The sequence below is a fragment of the Peromyscus maniculatus genome, chromosome 4, assembly GCF_049852395.1.
Source record: "Peromyscus maniculatus bairdii isolate BWxNUB_F1_BW_parent chromosome 4, HU_Pman_BW_mat_3.1, whole genome shotgun sequence".
In the NCBI taxonomy this organism is placed as follows: domain Eukaryota; kingdom Metazoa; phylum Chordata; class Mammalia; order Rodentia; family Cricetidae; genus Peromyscus; species Peromyscus maniculatus.
In genome coordinates, this window is record NC_134855.1 from 49,953,995 (window position 1) to 49,968,294 (window position 14,300).

The 14,300-nt window shown below is 43.2% G+C and overlaps 1 protein-coding gene across 16 annotated transcripts in view; it reads left to right on the forward strand.

The window, feature by feature from the left end:
* Window positions 1–14,300, forward strand: part of Rapgef4 (Rap guanine nucleotide exchange factor 4) — a 286,523-nt gene that overhangs the window by 233,635 nt on the left and 38,588 nt on the right. For 15 of the 16 annotated variants that reach the window (XM_006972425.3, XM_006972426.4, XM_076569658.1 and 12 more), the window contains 2 exons: window positions 137–225; window positions 3,836–3,914. In XM_006972425.3, the coding sequence (XP_006972487.1) occupies window positions 137–225; window positions 3,836–3,914 (168 nt within the window). Of the gene's footprint in view, window positions 1–136; window positions 226–3,835; window positions 3,930–4,938; window positions 13,323–14,300 lie in introns of those variants that run through there. The other variant, XM_076569671.1, reaches the window with a different exon arrangement.

Below are 14,300 nucleotides of genomic sequence, written 5' to 3' on the forward strand. Positions count from 1 at the left end.
AGAACATACTAGTCACAAGCAGTCCAGATGATTTCCGGGAATCTCGGTTTTCAAAACTATACATCAGCAATTTGTATCTCCCAGTGAATGCTCACGCATGCAAGACTAATGATTGCCCTTTTTATTTCTCGCCCAGGTATACTGTGATGTCAGGAACACCTGAAAAAATTTTAGAGCATTTTTTAGAAACAATCCGCCTCGAGCCATCTTTGAATGAAGCAACAGGTATGCATCCGGAAGAGTTTTGTGTGCCCACTACGTCCATGTGTAGAACTGTGAGAGAAAAAACCCTGGGTCACTGTCAGTGAATGCTGCCAAGGCAGTTCTCGGGGATGTCAAGTGCACTCATTTTTTAAAGAGTGTCCCTGGGGGGGAGGGGGGCGGAGCTGACCTATCCTCAGCAGTGGTGTGGTTTCATTCAAGTACGTTAGGAGTAGTCATTCATAGACATCTGTTAAAATGCCATCCAGTCTCACCCACACCCCCAAAAGTGTCTATTAGTTGAACATTTAAGCCCAGCCTAGTCCCATAGAACGTTTGAAGCTGCTGACCTCGAGGATAAACGGTTCTCTCTGTGGTGGCGGAGTGTTATTTCAGAGTGTAACTAAACACCACCTGTATAGGTTTACTGCCCGCTGCTCTAACAACCAATGCTCAGACAGTGGCATCTGATTATCCTACAGTTCTGGAGGTTAGAGGTCCAAAATGACGGTGATAGTAGGTTGATTTCCTTATGAGGGTTGTGGAGAGAGTCTGTTCCATGCCTTTCTCCAAGCTTCTGGTGTCCATTGGCAATCTTTGGTGGATGGACCACCCAGGCACTGTCACATTGGCAATGTCTTCATATGGCCTTCCCTCTGTGCCTATCTGTCTCCATGATTAGTGTCTCGTGTTTAAAGCACAGCAGTCATTGATCAGAACCTACACTACTTACTCACTTTAACTTGGTCGTGTCTTCAAAGACTCTGTTTCCGTATAGGGTCACATTTGGAGGTACTGGGGGTCAGCCCTACAACATATCTTTTGTGGATGATAAAGTTCTACCACATAAGCTTCCTTATAGCGAAGAAGCCTTGTGCTGTTAAGACACTGCATTGAGCATAAACAAGATAAATCTCATGAGTGAGTTGAGCCCAGGGCTCTATCCACATTGTGGATGAAGTAGAAAGAAGAGCTCACAACAACTTTTTATTTTTACTTTCTTATGATGCTGGGGATCGAACCTAGGGCCTCGCGTATGCTAGGCAAGTGCTGTACCACAGAGCCACACTGCCAGTTCAGGCTTAGAAAAGTCCTCGGCTACTTGCCTGTCTCTCTGAATGATGTCATGTGTTAATGTCTTAAGCAGTGACCTCCACAGGAGAACATTTCTCACCATAAGAAACTCACAGATTTATCTTGGAAACTTAGTGGGAGCTCAAAATCCACGTAGCCACTGATCTTGGCAATATGCTCGAGATGAAGACACCATTATTGTATAGTTCTTATAAATATTTTGCCAGTGACTTCTTCATCTCCTCCCAGTGCCTTATTCTATGAATTGATTATCTGAGATTTTTGCGAAACAGCAAATGAACTGGGAGGGGGGGGAGGGGGGGGGGAGGAGGGGGGGAACTGACATAAAGCCAGAGTCCCAGGCTCCAGGCCTGTTCTTCTCAGGGCAGGGTTTGTTGGGTTGGTCCAGGCAGGTACTAAGATGGATGCCTTGTGCTAAGTGATATACATAGGAGATCACTCTCGCTCCCTCACGAAGCTTAGAATGTGCTGGAAGACATGAAGAAATATACAGATAACTTGAATTTAAGGCAGGGTGTGGCTCAGTGCTTTGGGGGCTCTGACCAAGACGACTCGGGAAAATGTCACGGAGAATTTAGACTTAGAAGTGGCCCTGAAGGAAAGCTGGGGACCAATATCTAGAGTTATTGACAAAGCCTCCTATCCAAAGAGACAAAGTCAGTGGTGGCATAGAGCGAAGAAGGAGGGGCGAAAGTCTGGGCTCTGCTGTGTACTCTGTGTGCATACACGGCCCAGGGAAGGTAAGGCCTAAGACTGTCGGGAACAGATTTTCCAGGGTCTTAAAAGAAAGTAGCAGGAAAGAGCTGAAAATATCTGAACGAAAAGGAGAAAGCTGGGCTGGAGAGATGGCTCAAAGGTTAAGAACACTGGCTGCTCTTCCAGCGGTCCTGAGTTCAATTCCCAGCACCCACATGGTGGCTCACAACCATCTGTAAGGAGAGCTGGCTCCCTTTTCTGGCCTGCAGGGATACATGCAAACAGAACACTGTATACATAATAAATAAATAAATCTTCAAAAAAAACAAACAAAAACAAAACATGGGGGCGGAGGCGGGGGAAGAGTGCTAGGTGACTGGTCATGCTGTGACCAGCTCCTCGGCCTTCAGGAACCCACAGCCAATCTCTGCCTTAGCCAATCAGAAAGTCCCGCAGGGTTGGGAATGTAGCTCAGTGCTAGAGTACTTGCCTAGCATGTGCATGTGTGATCCCAGGCACCACAAAATAAATAAACAAGTGAAGAGAATTTAAATGACTATACAGCATAGGCCTTCAGGGTGGCATAAAAAGCAAGCATTACCTAAAGTCAGACCAACAGCGTGCCTACCATTATTTAAAAATAAGCTCCAAACTAAAAAAAAGCTCCAAACAGCTTCTTTCTGGCACCTTCTCTGGCTGAGTGTGAGGAGCCAGTGGAGGATGGCCAGGGACACTGAGAATGGCACCTTGACTTTACAATATACTAAAATGATTAAACATACAGAGATTAAACCTTCAGCCATAGACTCAGACTCTGCAATATACTACCACTAAAGGCATTGGCACTGGAAATCTAGTTTCAAATTTCACATTCCCACGATTTTCTATTCAGAAAGTTTGACAAGTCTTGACTGGTAAAGGTCCCCTACCCCCACCCACTCCACTCCTTTTTCTCTTTTAATTGAAAAATCATCCTGGGTTCTGAGTTTCAGTAAAGATCCTTCCGGGGCTTTTAGGTTCGTCTACACATGCTTTTCCATCAAGAATGCTTGGATAGTGTCATCCTTGCCATAAAGAAGCGCCATGCATCTCACTGATGAAGCAACCAGAGCTTGTCCTGAGACCAGCCTCGCCTCCCTCACCGTCCCCTGCCTACCCATCACAGAGCAGGTCACTGCTCTCATCCGCTGGCTGGCTTTGGTCACTTCCAGCGCAGCTCACAGGCCGTATCATATCATATCCCCTCTGCCCTCCAATTCTGTGCTGTTACTGTCTCCATTTCCCCATAGTTCTGGCCTCCTCTCACCTGCATTCCTCTTTCTGGAAGGAGATGGAAACAAAGATAAAAGAAAAGAGACCTGGCAACAAAGGTGCTATAAAGTAGACCAATGGCTGTGTGTTAACTCAGCATTGTGCATTTGCCCGGGATAATTCTTTAATATGCAAATACGTTTAACATACAAATAACATATATAGGATAGATAGATAGATAGATAGATAGATAGATAGATAGATAGATAGATAGATAGATACAAAGACTGATGCGATAGCTCATGATAGAATTGCCTAGTGTTTGTAATCTCCCAGCACAGAAAAAAAATTATTTGTAGCTTAAGTGACTAATGCTGTTCATACAAGACTGTATTTTTTCTAAAAATATTTCTATTCATTGTCCTAAGAAATTGAATTTTGATCTCAAGCTTTGTCTGCATCACTCATTGCAGATGAAGGCACCCCCACACAGAAGAGCACACCTAAACTAACCTTAAGAAGAAACCAATAGATCTCCTTGCTGCCATAGAGATGACCACAAGAATTAATCTCTTCTTCTTTCACCCTCCAGATTCGCTTTTAAATGACTTTGTTATGATGCACTGTGTTTTTATGCCAAACACCCAGCTTTGCCCTGCCCTGGTGGCCCAATATCCTTTGCTGTGGTAAGTGTCTGTTCTCAGAAACAGCCCACATGTACCTGGCCATTACCTCATTCCATCTCCTGCAGGTAAGTTGTAGCTCAATCAGTGCTGTACTTCTTACTCCTAGCAGACTCAGAGACGCCAGCATGTTCCCTGGTGTAGACAGACATCTGCCTTTTCTTGTCCGTGGGTTTTACTAACTGTATGCAATACAAGCCAGTTTACCCCAGGATCTCAGTCCACTTTTCCATTGCGATAGCAGAATCCCCAGCACTGGGTTGTTTATAAAGAAAGGAAATTGACGTAGCTCATGGTTCTGGAGGATGGAAGTCTTGGGATTCTAAGGATAGTCCAATAGACAACTCAAAGACTGCGTTTGGTTTATGACAACTTTTCAATAATGTTGTGGACCAACCATTTGGTAAGCATTGGTATCGTAAGCATTCAAAATGTTAAATTGAATAAAACAAGTGAATTTTGTGAATGAATTTTACCTCGATTTTGGAAGAGACATGAAAGCATATTTTCCAATTCTGCTTTATTTCTAAAGCCACAAAAACTTCGACCCCAAAACACTTTGCCCTTCTTGAGCAATTAAGCATATTCAAAGAGATTGTCTCTTTATTTCTTTTTTGAGCAACCCAATCAATGTTGCCATGTTTTCCTTTTTCAAAATTATAATTGTCCTACCTCATTCTCGTTTTCTTGCTCACCCGTAATTCTCTTTGAAGTCAACAGAATGTGTGAGGATGGGAGATTTGAGTTGAATGCATTACTCAGAGGAAGCTGCAAGAGCGAGATTTGGGTGTCTATTTGCCTGGAAACTATATTTCCAAGTAATGACAGCTTAATGAGTCTTACCTATATTATGTATTCTTTCTGGCTCATCTTCAGTTTTGTAAAGTAAAATTACCATATTCAGGGGCTCTTCATGCTCTCTTCACTCTATACATGCTGATCATTATGAGACCTTTGAGATTTGCTGGAAGGAAAATAAAAACCACGACTGAACTCAACTTCTTTTTCTCAGTGGTTAGCCTGCCAGGAAGCCTAGAGCCAGAGAAAGCAAAGGAACGGGAGAGTTCAGGTGGGCCTGAACTCGGCCTTCTAACTCAAAGCTCCGAAGCGAAGCCTGTGCCCGTCTCCTTAGTTATGAGCTTCGCCCTCTGCAGAGGGACTCAGAGCCTTCACAGTGCTGGCTTGTTTTGAGAAGAACAGCTCCGGAGGGAAGGCCCGTGCCATGCCCAGGCAGAGAGGAGCGGGGCTGTTGGCGAAAAGAAGAAAGTCAACAGCACAAGCAATCATAGGGCTCTGGGATCCGGTGCCGATTCCCTTCGCGGGAGACTAAGGAAAGTTAGGGCAGCTGGATGTGATTGACACTACCTGCTCCCTCCAGACTCCCTCCTTCCCGCCGGACTCTGTGGGGACTTAGAGGCTCTTCACCATTCTGGATCAGCTCTGAGTTTTAGACACTCTTCTAAGAGCTTTGAACTATATACCATCACCTTATCTATACAAGATTCTGTTGAGTGAGTGTGAGCATTGCTTTGCGAATGTGGACCTTCAAGCCCCTACCCCCACCCCCCCCACCCCCGCCCCAAACATGGAGTAGTATCTCCAAGGCAGGGGCAGGCTCATCTGGAATTTATCATTTGTTTTTGTTATAATTAATTTATTTAAAAGCTTATTTAAAATTTTAATGATTCTGTAACCTTTAATTACAGTTTAAGAACGTTTCTTGCCAGGCAGTGGTGGTGCACTTGGGAGGCAGAGGCAGGCAGATCTCTGTGAGTTCGAGGTCATCCTGGTCTACAGAACTGGTTCCTAGACAGCTAGGGCTGTTACACAAAGAAACCTTGTCTCAAAAAAAGAATGTTTCTTGACAATGCCTTATATTTTATATAGGTTTATCTTTGCTTCAACTGGGTAAAACCAAAGGGCTTTGTTAAAACCAAATAAAAACGTCTCATAGAACTTCTTCCTATATTAAACATTCTCAGGGATTTTCTTAATGCATTCTTTAAAAGGAGGAGGAGGAAGAAGAAGAAGAGGAAGAGACCTTTTCAGTTCTAATAGTTTCTAGAACATATAAGGCCTTTAGGGCATCTAATTTATATATTTACCTAGGGAACCTAGGGATGTTCCAACAAACTAGTAAAGGGTGTGGCTTGTAGGTGGGGAGGATTGAGAGGCTCTGGGCCATGAAATAGTCTAGTCACCACTGTTCAATCTACGTAAGTTCCATGGCCACTAAGTTAAAATTGGAATTGCAATGCACTGAATTTGGTTTGATTTAATTGTCCTTGTTGTGAGTTTATATTGCTGCATGAGGCTAGTGGCCACCACATTCTGCTGCAAAAGCTTAGTCCTTAAGTTCTAGGAGCAGGAGATTCTAATGAGGACTGTTCTGTGATGGCTAGAGAAAATGTCTCAGGAAGCCAAGGCTCTTCCTGCCATGAGGAAGAAAATGGGTGGGGCTCTATCATCAAGGTTACGTATGTGCAGGGGCATGTGTATTACAGTTTTCAGCCCCCCCCACTTTCCTCTCAAGGAGATGGTATGGGTAGGACCTGGGGTGAGCTACTTTTCTGGTTACAAATAACATAAATCAACTGTGACGGACTGAAGGAATGGAGGAACCTATCAGAAGACAATGGGACAACTTGGCAAACTGGGGATTCCAGGGATCCCAGACAAGGGGCCTGGGCAGGCAGGAGTTTAAGGCCTTACTGATGGGACAGATCCACACCAAACCTGCACCCTTGCCTCATTCCCACATCCTTGGGAATGAGGGTCTCCTTGACATTGTGATCCATAGGCATCCTGGGCAAGTGGAAGTGAGACTTTCCTGGATAGGTTTATAGAGGCAGCCTGACAAGGCAGAGTGAATGGGGAAATGATGATGATCAGGCAGAACAGCAACGTGTATATCTGTATGCATGCATGCAATGTGTATGTATATGTGTGTATAAATATGCATGTTTACTGCACCCTAGAAGAAGTGGAGATGCTGAATACACAGTCAGGTAAGTCAGTTGATTCCTTTGTTCTTAGCACGGGCACAGAGACAGTGAATTACTTAAGCCCATTGTGTGACTTGGTGGGTTTGGGGAACGCACAGAGTGTTTTCAAAGTGCTTGACATCTCCCACTTTTCAGAGCAGCCCTAAAAAGAAGTAGTCAGTACTTTTTTTTCACTGTTCTTTTTCCAAATCAATAAACTAGGATAATGAAAAATTATGATTTGCTCAGAGAAAGGTAATTACCAGCACAGAAAAGATTTGAGCCCAGAGCCACTGACACCTATTTCTGTCCTTAATCCACATTGTGTGTCTCTCCCAGTTTTGCTTTTAGCATGGAAAAGAGGTGGTAGAACTCGGTTTAACATTAATATCTGAGCCCTTTTATGTGCTAATGAGAGCGACTCTATTCATTAACTACACTTTGGACATGATTTGACCTGATGAATACAAGTGCTTTATAATGAGTCTTAAAATCATATTTGTTCATGTCCCATACTTTTCATCTCCAACTTTTTAAATCTTTTTAAAATCTGTATTTAAAATTCAGTTCCATTTTCCTTTAGTTTAAAAAGAAAATTAAAGCTGCCTGTACATAAAACCTTATCATCTCCCAGATATAACTATGACTAACATTTTGGTGTGTATTCTTGTCATCCTTTTTAATACATGTAGACATACACTTTTTAAAAATTCTCATTCCCTCTCCCACTCCTTCTGCACGTGGTGTGTGTGTGTGTGTGTGTGTGTGTGTGTGTGTGTGTGTGTGTGTGCATGCGCGCGCGCGCGCGCGCGCGAGCATGTATATATGTGGAGGCTAAAAGTTAACCTGAGTGCTGTTGCTCAGGACCCATCCACCTTGGGTTTTGAAGCAGGGTCTCTCACTGGGCTAGGTCATTAGGCTGGGCTGGCTGGCCTGTGAGCCCCAGGAATCCACCCGCCTACACCTTCCCAGCACTGAGCTTACAAGCACACATCACCAAGTCTGGCTTTTTTAGATGGATGTTAGGTACCAACTCTACCTTCTTGTGCTTATACATCAGCTCAGCCATCTCCCCAGCCTGATAGATAGTTGTAAATGCAAGAATGGGACCATGTTATCATTTCACATACTTTCCCACTAACAGGATTTTTTGAATCTCTAAAAAATCCACCTGACATTTTACTATTATTCATCGTTTTATGAAAAACATGCCAGTATTTGGCGAGGGGAGGGGGATTATAGAATGTTTGGTTTTCAGTGTTTGGGTTTTTTTTTTTTGTTTTTTTTTTTAACCAAATTGCTCTCCTGGTGTCTTCATTTTCTGCTTTGGAATTAAATTTTCCCATAACCCTCAATTCAGTGAATGATCACTGAGTTAACGCTGTTTGGAATTTGATGACTGGTTCCTTGATGACTAGTGTTTTCATTTTGCTTACTTTCCAATACCCATTCCCCAAACATGAGGCCAAAAGAAATAGTATATTACTTATTTCATTTGACATCTAAGAGAAATTTAGGCCTAGAGGACCAAGTAAACACGGAAGAGTCTAAATATACTGACAGGTGAGTGTGTTATGGGACGTAATTGTTTGTAGTCCATGTCTCAATTGACTCACCGGCATGCAAGCCATCGGAAGAGGTCAGGGCCAGCATGCTTAGTGCTTAGCTGCCCTTGCAAACAATCTTGGGGCCCCTATGAAGACTGGGCCAGTGAAAATTCAGAAAGAGGCTTCCTGGGTTTCTGGGCAAAAACATTTGAAATGTTTAAGACAGAAAACAAGAAGCCTATAACCCCAGTTTCTAGAACCAACCATCTGGGGACTATAAGGGGAATGAAGAACTCTAGAATAAACCAGAAATGAACCAGCAGTCACAAACGTGGGGTCTGTAATGTGTCATCAGCATTTGGACCAGTCTGGAACTTACTCTGCCAATAGAGTTTTTCATGTCAGTGAATACTGGTCTCTGTTATGTAGGATGGATTCTGACTGAAGCTAAAAGGATCCTAAGTGATAAATGGGTTATATTTAAACATATAGAAAATTAAATACAGCAGTAATTTTAGTTGAATATTTTCTATTAGCATACTAATTTTCTTTGGCTGCATGTCAGGACAAATTTTATGCTTTTGACATGGAAGTAATTTATTTAGTTTCCCAAATTGAAAAGAAGAAATGGAATATAGATGTGCTACTAAGTTCAGGCTAAAACCGTCTTTTATGTATTTTGTTCCTATACAGAAACAAACATAACAGGGTTTCATTCTGAGAAGACAGTGTCCTCATCAATTACAGCTCTGGGAACCTGACCTGGAAATGTCTTTATGAATTGGCTGGGGTTCTCAGCGGGAATGCATATCAAAACTTGTTTTTGTTGTAGATGGAAGATTAATTAAGCAGTATTGGGTTCATAGTCTTTAGATGGAGTGAACTTTTAGGAACATTCTTTAGTTTACTTTTAAGACTTATTTTTATTATTTTTAATTACGTGTATTTGTATGTCTGCATGTGATATGTGCATATGAGTGTGAGTACCCATGGAGCTCAAAGGCATTGGTTTCTCCCGAGGCTGTTGTGAGCTGCCCAGTGTGGGTGCTAGGAACTGAACTTGAGTTCTCTGGAAGAGCAGTTAAATGTTCTTAACCACTCATCCATCTCCTCAGCCCCTCTTTAGATTTCTAAAAGGTAAAATTGTCAACTTAAATTTCCTTGGAGCCAAATCTCACAATTACAGTCCCTGTTTTATTCTGGAAAGTGTTTGTCTGTATGTCACCATCAGAACAATTCCCCCTGCAGTTGTGTAGGTTGAGAATTTCTTCCCAGGAAGGAAATTTTGATTCATTGATGTGTGTACATGATGTCCTGCTTTGAAAAAAACCAACCATCTTGGCAGATAAGCTGCGAAGTTCCTCAAAGACATTTTCTCAGCCTCATAGCAGTACTGTAGAGGGGTGGACTCTCAAACCCGCTTCTCACAATAGGAGAATCGAGAGTAAGCAGTTTCCTAATGTGCTCCAAATTACACCACCAGTGTTAGCAGAAACTATGAACCCTGACGATGTGTTTCCTGGGACCCTGTCCTAACTGCTTGGCTCTAAGTAACTGCAGACCCCTCCTTTGAAACTTGAAAGGAGGCTCCTAAGAGGCAGGGACTTCTAAAAGCAGAAAATTCTGAAAATCAATGAGAAATATTCTAAGCAAGAAAATGAGAGACACTTAATGACACTGATGGCACCATAGATGCTTCTGGAAGCCTGAAGTTAGCAGTTGCACATAAACACAGGAGCAACGTGTGTTGGTCTGAGCAGTGCCACTGGTTAGAGTGGTTTCCAGAGGCAGGGCAGTAAGAAGCACCATAGCTAAGGTCTGCTAAGCACTTCATCTGTTGTGGAAGTAGCCCCGATCTCCCTTATCCACGGTAACTCATTCCATCCTCTCCTTGGAAGCTGACTAAGAGCATCTCAAGGCTCTACACAGACTACTTACATGTGAGCCGAGGCCATCCCATTCTAGACCGGAACTCATTCAAGGGAAGGACGGTGGCCAGAGTGTTAAACTGTTCCCCAAAGGCACACAGGAAGCAAAAAGGCCCCAGTTCAGAGAGGAAAGAGCCAGACAGTGCTCTGAAGCCAGAAGGTCATGTTTAAGATCTCCAGCTTGCAAAGCACATGGGCAATTATGCTCAACCTCGACGAGACCCTCTGTATAATAGGGGTAATTATCCTTGCCCTGCCCACTCCCTAGGTTGTTATAAAGATCAAATGAGGCTGTGTGTGTGAAAGTACATTGTAAACCTTGGCATGCCCTGAAAACCACCACGATTATTGGGCCATCGTGAGAGGAGCTGGGCATCAGGTGAAGACCACAAACGCTTTGCCTCCTCGGTGGGCAGATGACCCCCAAAGTTTGTTTTCAGTTGCAAGCAGAGAGATCTTGTATGCAAAGCAGGGCTTTCAAAAACAACAACATTGAAGAGTATCAGTTTGAATGTTGATAAGTGTTTTATAAATAGCTGCATAATTAGCATGTACTTACTGCAAAAAGTATACATAATATTTTATTCCCTGTTGTAGGCTGTAATGAATCTGCTGTCTCCACATCCTAGGAGGTTTTCACTTACTTTCTCTGTGATAATTTTAATACATGGCACCATTATTAGCTGAATTAAGAATAAGTAAATGAGCAGTTAAAAAAAATACAGAAAAATTACAGGTGCCTGTGGTGAGTAAGATAATAACTAGGTAAAAATATATGAAATAATTACAGTGTTTGAACGGCAGAGCCGGCATGAGGAAAATGACTCAATGGAATATCAAGCCTGCTGTAGGGAGAGCAGAGAGAGTGCAGCCTGCCTGTGGCCTTCGCCTCTTCTCCTTTCAACCCCGAACACACATCCAGTCTCCCCTCAGCCCAAGGACATGACGCTGAACCAGCTGGTCCTCTTCCGTGGAGACAGTCACTCTGGAAGCTTGCTTGTCACCATGTAGATTCAGCATCCAGTAGTGAGAGATCCTGTTTAAGAGGCGTGCCAGATGTTTGGACGTCTGTGTGGACTTCCTGTACCTGGTGGCATTGAAATCATTATGAACTGACTCAGAAACAGATTTATGACCTGTGTTTGACATCTTCGTGGAGAAAAATTTGAGGTCGTTTGGATAAAAGTCTGGAGGAGCTGTGATATTTTTGAAGTATTTTCTGGAAAAGTACATTCTGTGTTAGCATTTCCCAATTGTGTAATGATTTAAGACAGTCAACCAACCAGTGTCTGGGGACTTTTTTTGTGCTCAGTCCCCAAATAGTAAGTGTAGAGGTCCACTGTGTCTTTAAACCCTAGACCCAGCCCTTAAGGGTTCTGACTTCATGCTCATGCTCCTGCATGCAGAGCCGTCCCCTTTAGAGAGGAGGCTGAGGCCGGAACTGGAATAGTTGGTAGATGTGACCATGTTGGGTTAGTCACAGCAACATTGTCAGCAATGAACGCAGTGCAGATGGTCTAGTTCATACATTAGCAGTTCTGGCCTCACTGACTCAGTTTACTCAAGCAGCAGCACTTGACTTTTATTGTTTGCATATTCTGTGTGTGCTGTGAGAATTTGGGTACATTTTTCTCCATCTCCAATGAATTTTCCTTATACCTAACAGACTTCTAAATCTACTACATAGCATATGTTTAATAAGGAAATGAATATTGTATGAACTAGAATATAGCACCCACTGGGGAAAGACTATTGGAGGGATACAAGAACTTGAATTCCAGTCCTAAGAGTTTCATTGTTGGATTTTTGGGAAATCATTTAATCTTGTTCTGTCTCAGATTTTTTGATCGAGTTGAAGGAAATGCTATCAAAAGGCTATGAAAACTATGATTCCTGCTCCATCTGAAATCAGCTGTGTGTAAGTGATGAGTCTAGCCATTTAAACTATGTATTTTCGTACAGACCTTCGACCCTTCTGAAATTTGGGGTAGATTTCTTTTTTTGTGGGAGTGAACAGAACTCACTCCCTGGAGCCATCTCACAGAGTTAATTACCTGTGAAGTCTTCTCTATGTCCCTTAAGAAACTGATTCCAGGGCCTGGGGAGATGACTCAACCAACAAAGTGCCTACTGTGTGCACGAGAGGGCTACGTTCATGTTGTTGGTTGGTCTTTGATTTTTTTCTGGGGGGCCCGCCACCCAGCTCCCAAATAAATCACATGCAGAGGCTTATTATTACTTATGAATGCCCGGCCTTAGCTTGGTTTAGTTTCTAGCCAGCTTTCCTTAACTTATCCCAACTACCTTGTGCATGTGGGCTTTTCCCGTTCTCTTACTTCTGTACATCTTACTCTTACTCCGTGGCTTGCTGTGTAGCTGGGTGGCTAGGCCCTGGAGTCCTCCTCCTTCTCTGGCTGCTAGCTCTTAGATCTCCAATCTCTATTCCCAGATTTCTCCTTCTATATATACTCTCTGCCTGCCTGCCTCACCTATCATTTCTCCTGCCTTCTATTGGCCAGTTCTTTATTAGACCATCAGGTGTTTTAGATAGGCCCAGTAACACAGCTTCACAGAGTTAAATAAATGCAACATAAACAAAAGTAACACACCTGAAAATAATATTCTACTGCAGGTTCAGATCCCCAGAACCCATGTAAGAGCCAGGTATGATTTGTAACCTAGCAATAGAGGTAGGATGGGAAATAGGCAGATCGCTGGTGCTCGCTGGCCAGTCTGCCATTTGGTGAGCGTCATGTTCGGTAACAGACTGTCTCAAGGGAAATAAATAAACAAGATGGTGGGTGACCAAGGAAGACGTCTCCCACTAACTTCTCTCTCATGCACACACACACACACACACACACACACACACACACACACACACACAGAGAGAGAGAGAGAGAGAGAGAGAGAGAGAGAGAGAGAGAGAGAGAGAGAGAGATATGAATGCACAGACATTCAGGATGTTGCCTATGAAGGGGCAGAAGCTTTGAGCACAGGAAGAAAGAGAGAGACTTAGTTATAAAAATCATATTAACTCAACTGAGTTTTGTGAATATAAACATCTGTGAGGGGGAACACCAGACTGTGTGAAATAAGTCAGTTATGTTCCTATGGGGGGAACATCCTTAGCTTTCATGAGAAAAGGAGGAACACCCTCCCCCCCATTTTCTTCCTAGCTTTGGTTTCTCTCTGTTGGGTGGTTCGGGCTAGAGATGACTCTAGGAAATTAGAATCCAGAGGTGAGAGGAGAAAGGAAGGGAGAGGAGGAGGAGGATAATGATGAGAAAGAGGACTCTCACATTAAGAATTTTGCTTCCCACCGGGTGGTGGTCATTCACGCCCTTAATTCCAGCACTCAGGAGGCAGGCGGATCTCTGTGAGTTCGAGGCCAGCCTGGGCTACAAAGCAAGTTCCAGGAAAGGCGCAAAGCTACATAGAGAAACCTTGTCTTGGAAAAAAAAAAACAAACAATTTTGCTTCCCTTAGAGCTAGGGAGACAGCTCAGTGATTAAAAGCACTGGCTCCTCTTCCAGAGAGGGCCTGGCCTGGGTTCAATTCCCAGCACCCACGTGGCACTTCAACTCCAGTTCCAAGGGACCCTATGCCCTCACAATGCACACATGCAGGCAAAGCATCAATGCATAAAAACAAAATAAGTCAAGCAAAAAACAAACCATGAAGTCAAAGAATTAAAAAAAAAAAAAAGAATTTCGCTTCCCAAATGAAATTATTTTTGCTAACATAAAACAAACACTAATGTAGAGGCCCTGTGGTCACTGTTTGGGACAGTGGGCATGAGAAGAACTGTCTGGGTTTGTTAGCCTTGCTATTCACTTCTGAGGCATTTGGCCAACAGATCTCTCCCCCAGAACCTTAGGATTTTTTTCATCTTTAAATATTTCCTCCTAGGTT